This window comes from Podarcis liolepis (assembly GCF_965112155.1).
Source record: "Podarcis liolepis genome assembly, chromosome: 16".
NCBI classification, from domain to species: domain Eukaryota; kingdom Metazoa; phylum Chordata; class Lepidosauria; order Squamata; family Lacertidae; genus Podarcis; species Podarcis liolepis.
Window position 1 is genome coordinate 23,771,220 of NC_139567.1, and position 13,396 is coordinate 23,784,615.

At 45.9% G+C, this 13,396-nt stretch overlaps 1 protein-coding gene across 10 annotated transcripts in view; it reads left to right on the forward strand.

Moving 5' to 3' along the window:
* The window catches only part of GRAMD1B (GRAM domain containing 1B), a 209,355-nt gene that overhangs the window by 131,854 nt on the left and 64,105 nt on the right, over positions 1–13,396 (forward strand). The window contains exon 1 of one of the 10 annotated variants that reach the window (XM_083480968.1): positions 7,263–7,708. The exons of 8 other annotated variants lie outside the window; for them this stretch is intronic. In XM_083480968.1, coding sequence (XP_083337094.1) covers positions 7,698–7,708 — 11 coding nt within the window. In that variant the 5' untranslated portion in view covers positions 7,263–7,697. Of the gene's footprint in view, positions 1–7,262; positions 7,709–13,396 lie in introns of those variants that run through there. One more of the 10 variants, XM_083480960.1, reaches the window with a different exon arrangement.

Consider the following 13,396-nt stretch of genomic DNA (forward strand, 5'->3'; position numbering starts at 1 on the left):
ATTCTGAGGTGGTGTTAAACTGAAAATAAAGCTCTCCATCGAACCTATAATTTGAAAGTGCTCTTTCTTCCCCATCCCACATACTTAATTGCTGTTGCTATTTCTCTTCGTTTGCACTTGCCTTGCTGTCGTCTTCCTTGTAATGTCAATGTGGGGCTGGCATCCTGCATTTTTAGAGACACTTCTGTAGTCTTGCAGCCCTCTCTCTTCATCTTCAAGTCAAGTCATCTGGGGTCCCCTTTAAAACAGCATCACAAAAAAATGCTTCTTGAGCACAAAACATGGTAATGTCTCTGCCCTGGTTCAGGGAAGTGTTTGAAACCTGTTCCTCCAACACTGAAATGCATTTCCTTTAAAGAAAAGGTGCAATCGCATCCTAATCAAAAGGGCCTGTCAGGACTGATGTTGCTCCTCCCTGTCTCTGCTGGGCTTGAAACGGTTTGCTGGTGGTGGTTCAGAATGACTTTCTGGGATGTCCCTGTGCGCCATGTTGACTTATGATTTTGTGCAGGGAGCCTTATCCATTCTCCTCCTCCTTTTATTCATTTATACCCTGCTTTTTCTTCCAGAACTGGGACTTAATGCCGAAATTAAATCAAAACAAACACAGATAAAACACAGAAAGCAAAAAAAATGTATAGAAACAATAGTTTAAAAGTAATTAAACCACAGTGGAATCAAAATGATGTATTGTTGTTTCGATTTCTGTGATTTTTAAATCCATATTACTGAGACTTTTGAAGACTGCAAGTGTTGTTTTTCGCCTTGACAGCTAATTGTTTGGGAATAAGAGTTTGCAGGCTGTAAGTGTCTGGAATGTGCAAGATGAATAAATAAGCAGTGCATAATGTGAGATTTAAACTTGCTAACTACCCATGACCCTCTTTTCTGTATCTTCCCATAATTTGGGAAATGGTGATCTAGATCATTAAAGCTTCTTATCTGGGACTTCAGGTAGACATCTGTGTTTTAGGAATGGGGGTGTTGCTTGATATGCTTGTGTTGTACGCATTGCTCTGTTAAGGAGAGCTAATTAGTTCCTTTTAGCGCAGTCTCCTTGCAGAGGTAGCTGACCTCTTGTTAATCCTAGATTAAGTTCTTAACTGAGAACTGGCTCTTTGTGTGTCCCACTTAAAGTTGTTGACACTCTGCTCTTGAAAGATCTTTTTGCTGCCTCTCCTTACTTCCCTTCCAGCACTGGTGAGTGCAGTTGTACAGTATCTACTCTGTTCCTGCTGCTGTGCCATGTGAAGCCGAGTTTGCCAGCCACAGCCTCTCCTGCTACAAAACGATAGCAAACATTGGCTTTATTTTACTTGTGAAAGAGCAAACTGAGGGAAGTGACTGGGAGGGATGCTAATCGTATGAAGCTGCCTTGCATTGAGTCACTTCATTGGTCCACCAGCATCTTCTGCTCTGGTAGCAACCCTCCATGTCTCAGACAACCCCGATACCCGAGTGAGATTCCAGGGGTTCCAGGCATTTTACCCAGGGTTAATGTTCCCTTTTGGAAACGAGGCACAGCAGAGACTGTGGTGTCTTTATGGTCTATGGTTTATTTACACACATATACAACCTGAGCCTACGCTGGAGGGGTTCACAGCATTGAGGGGGTCTTGCTTCTCCCATAGCGGCAGCTGTGGATTCAAACAGAAATCAACCATCATGCTTTTACCCTCTCTCCAGCTTTGCTGACTTTACCATCCTGCCACCTTTTCCCTCCCAGGCCACATCGCAGCCAACTCTCCTTCAAACTCTGCCTTTGTCTTCAAACTAACCCTGAGCTGAAGGTTACTTTTGGGTACAATTCTAACATTTCTCAATTATCTTCTTCCCCACTCGCTTTTCTTGTGAAACCTCAGAAATCATTTCACTTAGAGACAAGGGGTTGGGTGAGAGGTTGACAAGCTTTTCTCTTTCGACAGAGAGGTTGCTTCCGTGGAGGATCTGGTTGGGGTCAGGGAGGAGATTTTACTCAGGGATCACCTGCTAGCAAATCCTGCAGAGTTCTTGTTTGCATTTTCTTCCAGCAGTTCTGAAGCATCATGGTTCCTTTACCTGTGGCTGCAAATTCATGCATAGTAACAAGCTGGAATTTTCATGCATTTCCTATGCAGCCCACCTCACCCCAGGACACCAAGGTGGGTGTCATATTCTGCAGGTGGCTTCCTGTTCCAAAGGCTTGCTTGCCACTTGAGGCTGTCTTTTGGACCAACCTTGAGAATGCCCTCGGCAAAGTGAGACACCAAGCAACATTTCAGACCTCAGATGAACCTTTGAGTACAACACCCTATGCATCAGGTCTAGCATCCCGCTCCATCAGGCCTCCTCTCTCATCTGTCACCTGGGGTCAGCCATTCCATCAGACTGCTTCAGTGAGAGAGATAGGAAGCAGGGCTCATTTCACCAGCTTTGCTGGCGGCTCAGCTTTATTGGGCCCTCCCAGTGTTAGAAATTAGCCAGGCGCCAGGTGCATTTTGTGACTAGCGTGGCTCCCACTGCAACCTTGTGAAAATCTTTGGATGCCAGGATGGCGACTGGGGAAAGCAAAATGTCACTTTAGAGAAGGATCTGAAATATTATCTTTGAAGCCTGAATTTGTTTTATTTTGGATTGTTTTATTTGATGTTTTAATGTGTTGTAAATCATTTTCAGATTTGTTCTTTAAAATATAAAGTGGTATAGAAATTAATGAATAATCACAATATTCATCGGGGGGGAATGGTGCCCAGGTATTCCATTACGCTGACCGTAGACTAGATTTAAGGCGTGATTTGGTAATTAGCTTATATATCTGACTTTGTAACACTGGGCACTCCTGCCCCAGAACTGTGCCAGCTGCATTATGGGAACAATTGTTTAGAAATTTTTGTTTTTATTTTCCTCTTCTGTCCCTCTGAGCCTGTGGGTAGGGACTGTCTTGTTTTGAAGCTCTGGGAGCAGTGGCAGACCCTGGGACCTCAATTTTCAGCTTCACCCTGTGAGATGGCAAAATTCTGTGGTCCCAGTCCCCGCTCCCCGCCTCTTGCTTTCTATTCTACATCATAGCTGCAGTGACCCTGAGGCTCTGCACCCAGTGTGACTGAACAGGTTGTGCTCCCCTAAATCTGCCTTCTGGGAGCCCTTTTGGATGAAGCGCAGTGTACAAATGCTCCAAATAAATAAATATTGTAAGGAACTATCCTTTAGAAATGTGATCAACTTAGAAAAAGGGAAAATAAGGCTAAAGTACAAAGCTATGGCCTGTTTAAAATTGGAGGAATTCAGAAGATTTCATCCCTAATGGAGTTTTATCGGGTGGACTTCTTTTACGATCTAAAGTCCATGGTTTGGTTTACGAGGCCGCCAGAAAACACTCTCAGTTGATGCATTAAATTTTCCTCTACTGAGGCAGGATCTTTACAATCCTGACTGCTGAGTGACTGGACTGCCTCTCACACTTTCCTCATCAGCCTCGGGCTTTAATTACCTGGACAGGCGAGTCATTTCCCATCACCTGAGAGATATAATATTAATGGAGGAGATGGGGTTACGGCTGAGGCAGCTAAACAGAAGCCTTGGCAAAATCGTGGGGGGAAAGGGATTGTGCTAAAGTATCTGTGGCCTCAGTTTCTGCTACCAGGCAAAAAGTGCCTTTCCCTCGTCCACATGCTTTGAAATTTCTTCTGTGTGTGGTCATAATTTCATTTCCATGTGAATTCCCACAAGATGAGTTGCTTGATAATTGTAAAACAACAACAACTGACAGACAGAGCATGGAAACCTCTTGTTAAAGAATCTGATTCCAACACGTTTTGATGATGATGTTGATGAATAGTCAAAGAACACAGAAAACAGAGAAGCTTTTCAACAAAGATAATGGCTGGACATGGCCATGGTCCCTTATTACGATACTGAATGAATCCGATGCATTTTCTTCCCCAAACTTGTCTGCTCTATAAAAAAATGCCTGTATTGTGGAGGAATGGGGGGGGGGTAGTACTTAAGATTAGAGCTGAGGACTTAACATGCCTGAGAACACTTTGTGAGTTTATGGCAGAGGTAAGATTTGAACCAGGATCTTGCAGGTTCCTAAATCAGTTCCTAAACAGATACATTTCTACAGAAATAATTACCAAAAATAAAAATCCCTATGCATCAGACAAGTTTTCTGCAATTTGGTTTATTTTTTAATATTGCCCCCCCCCATAATTTTTATTCTTTTGCAGGTAAATACAAGAACAAGCTATAACTACAGTAACTTGTCCTGTGGTACATTCTTATTAAGTTTCGTATGCAGTACACAGCTTCCATCTTCCCTTAAGTCACAGGGATATATTGAAAGATACTTTGGGATGAACAATCTGAATCTCCTTTAAAGCGATATCCTTGTATACATTTCCGATGCTCCTCCAAGTTGCTTTGTATTCTAATGAAACTAATAAGAATCGTTTTTGTAACAACATGGATAATCGCCAAACTCCAAACAGTTACTGTAACACACACCAGAGAACTTGTAACTGTGTGCTACTTATGCTTTAACACCCTCCTCCAAAAACTAGCCTCTTGGCTTTTATTCCTGCTTTTTATGTTTGTCTCAAAACATGCAACACTCTGCAATCAAAGTGCCAAAGAGAGCAGAGAGTAATAAACAATTCTTAAAAGTGAGCAAAATTCTTCATATACAGAGCTTGCAGTTCATGTGTGCCGGTTTAAGTATTTATGGTTAAGCAAAGACCTGAAGGTTTCTGAAAGTATGTATTATTCTGCCATGGCAGCAATTTGCTGTTCGCTGCAGTTCTTAAGTGCTGCCTCTTCTATTATTAACGTTCCTTCCATCGTTGTCTCCAGCATTTATAGGATGCATTCTCTGCTAGGACTGGCACTCAAAAGTGGGATGTAAGATAACTTGCTGTCTGGGTTTGTCTTGCCATTGGTAGAGCGAAGCAAGCGGCTGGCACATTTTCTTTTGTTTCTAAGCGCAGTGGGCTGGACTGCTTTTACAGCTAAGCACTGGTCCAGATGTATGCTAGAAGGGTTTGAGAGCATGTCATGCGATTGTGTTTCCCTGTCCTGCTGGTCTCGGAAATTTTTGGGTTACAATAAGCTGTGTGGATCTCAGAAGCTTTGTCTTTCCGATAACAGTAATCTGCTCAGGGCTGCTGATGACTTCTAATCTTTAAACGTCCTTCAAACTTCTTCACAGATTTGAGGGTTATAAATGATCCCTAAAACTATATATATTAAAGAGCCGCTGCTTGAATGTTTTAAGTTTTAAATCCCACAGTAAATGGAACCCCTGAAATCCTACTTAACATGCATGTGCCATCGGAATGCTAAGGCAGAGGGATCTTAATTTATGAGTCCATCATTAAAGAGAAGTTGTCATAAAGCTTTTGCTGTAGACTTGGTGGAGTGCCTCTTGTCACAATCCACCTTCAGCCGCTTCTCTCTAGCCTAGCCTGAGATCTGTGTTTGCCATGAATTCTGTGTGGTGGGCTGGTTAAGAACGTTTGACTAGGACCTCGGATTCTGGGATTCGAATCCCCATTCAGTCACACATTGGGTGTCCTTGGGCCAGCCATTGCATCTCAACCTTACCTACCTCACAGGATTGCTGTGAGGAAGAATTGGGAGGGAACCATGTACCCCACCCTGAGCTCCTTGGAGGAAAGATGAGATGGAAAATGGAACCAGCATCTTCAGGGCTGTCATTGCTTGTCCTCCTGCAGGGTTTGCCAGTTCTTCCCTCTAGTCCAGAATCACGCCGAACTTGTAACTGTGAATTTGGCACATGGTGCTGCTATAATTTCAGTTAATGTCTCCTGCTACGGCTGGTGGTTTCCTGCTAACCAGACAACAAACGTGTGTCAGGACATCTCTCTGCAGGGTAGATAGCAAGAACTGAGCACTGCCCAGGTCTGGAAAGAGATAGATGGTAGCACTATCTTTAAAATATTGCATCTGGAGGTAGTGATGGTTAGGATTTATTTGTTGCTCACAATGTACAGTGGTACCTCAGGTTACATATGCTTCAGGTTACAGACTCCGCTAACCCAGAAATAGTACCTCAGGTTAAGAACTTTGCTTCAGGATGAGAACAGAAATCGTGTTCCGGCGGCGCGGCAGCAGCAGGAGGCCCCATTAGCTAAAGTGGTGCTTCAGGTTAAGAACAGTTTCAGGTTAAGAACGTACCTCTGGAACGAATTAAGTACGTAACCAGAGGTACCACTGTAATGCCTCTTGAACTCAAGACATTTCCATCAGTATTCTTCAGATTCTGGTTCCTGGTGTGAGTGTGTAACATGTTTTTATTCTGTAGGTGTACATGTTAAGAGTTCCTCCATGCCTTCCACAGCAGTTATGTTTGTTGTGGTTAGAATGATGTTATCAGTGAGTAAGCAAGCAAAGTGCAAATGGATGACAACCATCCTTATATTGGCCACATTCACACCATACTTTTAAAGCACAATGAAGCCACTTGAAAAAGTCATGGCTTCCCCAAAGAATCCTGGGAAGAGTAGCTTGTTAAGGATCCTGAACTCCCCCCCCCATTCCCCTCACAGCGCTACAATTCCCAGAGTTCCCCAAGGGACTGATTTCTAAATCACTCGGAGAATTGTAGCTCTACAAGGGAAACAAGTGTCTCCTAACAATTCTCAGCACCCGTAACAAACCACAGCTCCCAGAATTCTTTAGGGGAATCAATAGCTGATTGAAGTGTATCACAGTGCTTTAAATGTTTGGCGTGAAAGTGGCCATCCTCAGGTATTTGAGGACATATTGTGTTTACGATTTAAATGGCAGTCATTGTTTATATGCTGGTGTTACGCTTGTGTTGTTCACACAAAGCATGGCACCGCTCATCAATTTAAGGTCGGAGAGCACAGAAGGCGCTTGGGAAGCCCTTAGCGTTTGATGTAGAGCATTCCCCCCCCTTACTGAATTTTTTAAAAGGAGAGTTCTGCTGGCCAGGGTAAGAGCTTATTTATCCCCTGGTGAAATATACCACTGCTGGGGTGCAGGATTCCGAGAAAAATTATCCTGTACCACTTTTGAATTCCCTACCCTGCTGCAAGTGAACGGCAAGATCTTGCAACGGTTGTGCTGAAATGCGCATGGTGCTGAAGTCGTCCTCTCGTTTGCCGCCGCCCCCGCCCGGTTTAACTCCTCCGGACCCGAGAGGGAACCGCTAAAGCCGGAACCCCTGGCCAGCCCCGTGCAGAGCAGGCGTGCATAATTGAGGACGGCGCGACTGCACCATAGGGTTGCATTATGTAAACAGGCAGCGAGCAAGCGCTCCCTGTGTGCGCCAGTGTGTGCGCGCCTGTGCTGCTGCCTGTGTGTGTGTGTATGTGTGTGCGCGCGTGCGTGTGTGTGTGTGCGAGAGAGAGAGAAGGGAGCAGGCAGGAGGGAGACGGCGGCACAAGCTGGCAAAAGTCTTGAGGGGGGTGCAAAGGGGCGGCCGTAGGCGAGGACTGGCTATGGCTGGGCACACGCAGCTCTGGCGCGCTGCAGAGAGAGGGGGCTCCCTTCTGGAGTAAGCCCCCCCTTCCTTGAGGGGGGGGTGAGGAAGAAGGGCTTTCAAGATGGTCCGGGAGGGGCACGGCCCTTTCACCTCCTCACTGGCCCACCCCCCTCTCTGCCCCCAACCCCTACCGCCCAACTGCATGAATGAATGAACTCCCAGCTGCTCCACTGTATGCTACTAGTCCCTAATGGCTACCAGGTTAGTGGCGCGCTCTGCTCTTTCCTCCAGTCGCTCTCTGCCTGCCTCTCTCTCTGTCCGTCCGTCGGTCTCTCTTTCTTGCCCTCTGAGCGATCTAGTTGCCCATGTGCGCCACCGCGGCTCGTTTTTGTACATGTTTATGTCGGGGACTTTCTGTGCGGAGGGAGAGAGAAAGAGAGAGAGAAAGATTGGTGCCAGAGGCATACGGTTCCCTGCTTGAATAAATCCGGAGTCCATGTTGGTGGCGCCGGCTGCTGCTTCTGTTCTCTGCTGGGGATGGGGGGGAGTGTGCGGCGGAAGGCTGAGCATGAAAGCAGCCAGTGTGACATCATGTTGCAGAGATGCCTCTTCTCTCCCCCCCCCATCTCTTCTTTGGTTGGGGTGGTAGGGTTCAGTCCCCCCCTCCATCCATCCTCTGCAGCAGCCACCATCACACTCTTTGCAATTGAAGAGTGAAGCAGTGATTTCTGTGGTCTTTCTGCCTCCCTGCTTTGCTTCTGGGAAGAAGAGACAGGCAATATGCTCCTGGTGTTTTGCAGCTTTTTGAACAGAGGAGAAAGAGAGAAAAGGGGGTTGAAGGTGGAGATTTGGTTGATTTCTCAATGCGTCATGCAGCAGCAGTTGGGTCTGCTCTGTGTGCGCTTGTGTGCCCATGTGCTCCCTGGCTGTGAGCTCCCTGTTGTCCACCCACCCCCAATCCTGCTCACACACACACACACCACTTTCCCCCTTTTTGCCTAGGGTATATTTCTTCCAAAGATGACAGGAGGAGACAAAGGGGGCTTGCTATGAGAGTCTGACACACCATCTCCTTTCACGGCTTGCAGTGCTGGAGGCGGGTGTTAGTGATGATGATGAAGGGGACTGTCTGAGATGGTTAAGGACAGAGAGGAAGATGGGCGGTGAAGGTGTGTGCCTGTGTCATTCCGCCCCCTCCGCTCTCGTTTCATCTGCTTGCCTTTTTTTGTCATTGTCATCTTCTTCCTAGAAATGAGCACATGCGGGAAAGACTTTGCTGCACACACCCCTTTCTGCAATTGTAGCTGCACCAGGAGTAAATAATAAATCTCTGCTCGAGGGAGATCGGAGTGTCTTCTGGGGATGTGGTTTCAGCCCTGTGGGGGGAAATTAAGAGTCCCAGTATTTCATGTTAAATCTCAGGATAACTTTTTGTTTTGTTGTTTTCTATTAATAGAGAGATCCTTAGGCTGTAAAGGCAGTCTAGAGAAGCCTCCTTTTGTACTTTATGTACTTATTAATTGCATTTCTAATCCACCTGCAATGCGAGGGTTTGGACTTGATGACCCTCCCACCTCTATGATTCTATGACCTTTTCCTCCAAGGAGCTTGAGGTGGCATACATGGCTTTCCACTTCATTTAATCCCCACAACAACCCTGTGAGGTAGGTTAGACTGAGAGGCAGTGACTGGCTCAAGGACACCCAGGAAACTTCATGGCTGAGTGGGGGTGTGAGCCCTGGCAGGTTCTAGTTTAACACTCCAACCAGTATACTCAGCTGGGAACCACCACCACGACTGCATGAGGGTGAGAATATGCCATGGTGCAAGTGGGACATACTTTGTGCCTGCATCACTCCTTGCCGACCTTCAATAGCCTGAAACATAGTTTGTATTTACAGTCGTATTAGTTTAAGTGTTATGTAGGTTTGGTTTGGTGAATGCAGAGCAATAGCAAAGGCTGCAGAGACTGGAGGGACAGGCAGGGGAGTGAGGTGAAGCAGGATAGCAGTGGCGTAGTGTGGGGGGTGCAGGGGGGGGCCGGCCGCACCGGGCGCAACATCTGGGGGGGGGTGCTCGCACTCGCAGCTCTCTGCCCCTACCTGGCTCACTCACTCTCTCTCACTGCAGTGCTGGCTGTGCGAATCCGATCCGAGCCGCTGGGTCGCCGCCCACTGTGGAGGGGGTGGGTGCCAGGCGTGCGGTGCGGAGAGAGAGCGAGGGACTATCTGGGGGAGGGACAGTGCAGCGGCCGCCCAGCGCAGCGCTGAGCGCGGGAAAGAACCACACCAGACCAGACCAGGCAGCAGCAAGAAGAAGCTGGCAGCGGCGGCAGGTCAGGGGTTAGGGGGCACAAATTACTTGCCTTGCCCCGGGTTAGGGGGCGCAAATTACTTGCCTTGCCCCAGGTTAGGGGGCGCAAGTTACTTGCCTTGCCCTGGGTGCTGACAACCCACGCTACGCCGCTGCAGGATAGTAAATGAAAGGAGTGTCGGATAACCCCTGCAAAGTAAATGGAGTTGACCCCGCTTGCTCAACACTGAAGATCACCGTGTCTTCTTTTAGCCTGTGAAAGTTGATCCCGGTTGAACTGCAGGTAGATGTTGTCAGATGCTTGCTGCATCTCCCTGCTCCGGGAAAGACAATCTCTCTCCTGCCACCCACACCCTATCCCTAGCAGGATGTAACACCCTCCAACATACATGAGAGTGTCCTCAGGAAACTCATAAACATTACATGCTGCAAAAAGAAAAAAGGATTTGGCTGTCTGTTCCATTGCTGTCTGTACAAGCTGTCACCACTGCGTAGCTGTCATGGCAAGCTGGCTCAAAGGCAGGCCATTTCCCAAGAAATGGAGAGCTGTTGGAGGCAATAAAACTAGGCTGTTGTTTTACACAGATATTTTGAAATACAGTTTTGAGTTCTGACGAGTTGTGAGTCAAATTATCTCAAGCTGCAGCGGGATTCCACCTCTGGCTAATATTTTAAAGCTCCGCCCCCACTCCCCGGCTTGGTAATGTCTTCAAATATCCCAGCTGATGCTGTTAGGTATATGCTATTGTTGTGAATCCAAGACTCCATGTTAATGTATTGAAAATTGCAAAAGAGGAAATTACGTCCAAAGTGCAAGCTAGTTTTACCAGGAGTTGCAGAACATGAAATGCAGAGCTTTCTTGATATGTAGAAATAGGGGTGATTTTGGGTTGCACCGTTCATTAAGAACTGATGCCAGTGTTTGAAACTCCCATTGTTCTAGGTGCATTTTGTGACTGGGAATTTCATTAGCGCAATCAGTTTCTGAGCTCTGGCCCAAGACTTCAGATTAAAACTGCAGAGTGGTAGGAAAGGAAGACCTTTTTCTGCCCTCCCCACTTCCAGCTACTCTTTGAAGACTGGAGAAGAAACCCTCTTAAGAATATTAGGGGGGGGGGAGGCAGGTGAAGGATTACAGCACGTGAAAAATGAACATAATATTTTAGCTGTAGTTCACTCATTTTCAACTTTGTACTGTATTCTTGTTATAAAAAACCTGTGCCTAGACATTCCGTTGTTGCAGCCATAACCTAGGTTTAAAGTACTATTTAGTTCCTAGTTTTCATATCTCAGTTTCTAACACTGGTGCTTAGGAAGTGATATCAGTTTGCATGCTCTTTATGCCAACAGTCATTAGTCTAACAAGACTTATTTCCTTACTAATTTTGAGTTACCTTCTGGGATCACTATAGTGCACCTATTGCTATATTGGTCATAGATGCACTAACTGTTGCAGCAAGAAAGGAGGATATTCTGAGAGAGTTTACATACAGATGTGTGTGGTTTTCAATTTGGAATAATTAACTTCCTGTCCTTTTGAAGCGGCAAGAAGTATGTGCTGCAGAAATAACAGCTTGTAAAGATCCCTCTTACTTTCAATACTGTAGCTAAGAATTGCTGTTGTATTTTCAGAGACCCTTTCAGCAGACTCCACATTCTTATTGGGAAGTTTCTACCACTGTATCTAAAGCAGGGTTTCCCATACTTGGGTCTCCACTTTTTTTGGGACTACAATTCCCATCATCCTTGACTACTGGTCCTGCTAGCTAGAGATGATGGGAGTTGTAGTCCAGCAACAGCTGGAGACCCAAGTTTGGGAAACTCTGATCTAAAGCCAAAGAAATCATTTTATTGTTTTTAACATCTTTGCAAGCCTGAGCTCATTCTGAGCTTTAGCCCCCTTGACATTCACCCTGCAACTGTTGGCTACTCTTGTATACTCCTTTGTGATTTTCCATTTCTTGCATTTCTTATAGATGCCCTTATTAAATCTCAGCTCATCTGTAAGCTCCTTTTGCAGCCATACTGGTTTCTTGAGATGCCTCTTATTTTTCTTTCTTGTCTGCATTTGGGCCTTCAGTATTGCACCTTAAAAGAAAACCCTATCTTGGACTCCTTTCTCTTTTAGTATTTCTGACTCTGGGATCTCACCCAGTTGTTCCTTAAGCTGTTTGAACTTGGCCTTAAAGTCCAGAGTGCATGTCTGACTACACTCAGCTTTCCCTTGCCTCTGTATCCTGAAACCCAGGAAGACATGATCACTTGCTCCCAAGTTTCCCAGTACTTCCACTTCATCAATAAATTCCTCCCTGTTTGTGAGGACCATGTCCAAGATTGATGATCCCCTAGTTGCTTCTTCCACCTTCTGGGAAATGAAATTGTCAGTGAGGCAATTGAAGAATTTGTTGGAGGATTTGAATGTGAAATGAAATTTGGCTGTGTCACCTGCCATAATTTAGAGGAAAGGCAAGTGAGAGGTGACATGATAGAAGTTTATAAAGTTAAAGTACGACATGGATCAAGTGGCTGGAGAAGACCTTTTCTCCTGATGAAGCTGAATGTTGGAATATTCAGCAGAGACAACAGAAAGTACTTCTTTGTACAACTATGAAACTCATTCCCACAGGAGGCTGTGGTGGCTACCAGTATCCCTGAAGGAGCGTCTCCACCCCCATCATTCAGCCTGGACACTGAGGTCCATCTCCGAGGGCCTTCTGGAGGTTCCCTTACTGCAAGAAGTGAGGTTACAGGGAACTAGGCAAAGGGCCTTCTCGGTAGTGGTGCCCACCCTGTGGACCACCCTCCCATCAGATGTCAAGGAAATAAACAATTATCTGACTTTCAGAAGACATCTGAAGGCAGCCCTGTTTAGGGAAGTTTTTAAATGTTTGATGTTTATTGTGTTTTAATATTCTGTTGGGAGCTGCCCAGAGTGGCTGGGGAAACCTAGCCAGATGGGCAGGGTATAAATAATAAATTATTATTATTATACCAAGTTGGATGACTTTAAAAGAGGATTGGACCAATTCATGAAGGGCAAGGCTATCATTGGCTACAATGGCTGTGTTCTATGTCAACTGTCGGAGGCTTAATGTCTCTGAATGCCAGTTTCTGGAAGCCACAGGACATGAGAGTACCGCTGCACGTATGACCAGTCTGCAGGCTTATACCAGGCATCTGGTTGGGCACTGTGAGAACAGGATGCTGGACTAGATGAGCCATCGCCCTGATCCAGCAGGGCTCTTCTTATATTCTTCAGGACTGCTTGATGCCTTGCAGGTATAGCAGGTAGACCGTGGGAGAAGCTTTGCTATGCTGCAAGGATTGCCTCTTACCACTGCAGGGCTCAGGAGCAAGCTGCCCTCTTTCCCTGGCTAATGAGTGGCACCCTAATGAACTGGTAAAAAGTAGGCTGTCCTCCATACAGCACTCTTGGAAATATTTAACAATATCTGATGGTCAAATAGTAAGCAGTTGATTGATTAGTCTGCTAGTATTAGAGAAGAGAGTCCAGGTTATTTAAACTCACCAGTGGGAATACAATTGGGATTTAAATTTAGTGAATCGTCATTGAGATGAATCGACATTGGGATTTAAATTTAGTGAATCGTCACAGGAACCCTACTGTTTTCTGAC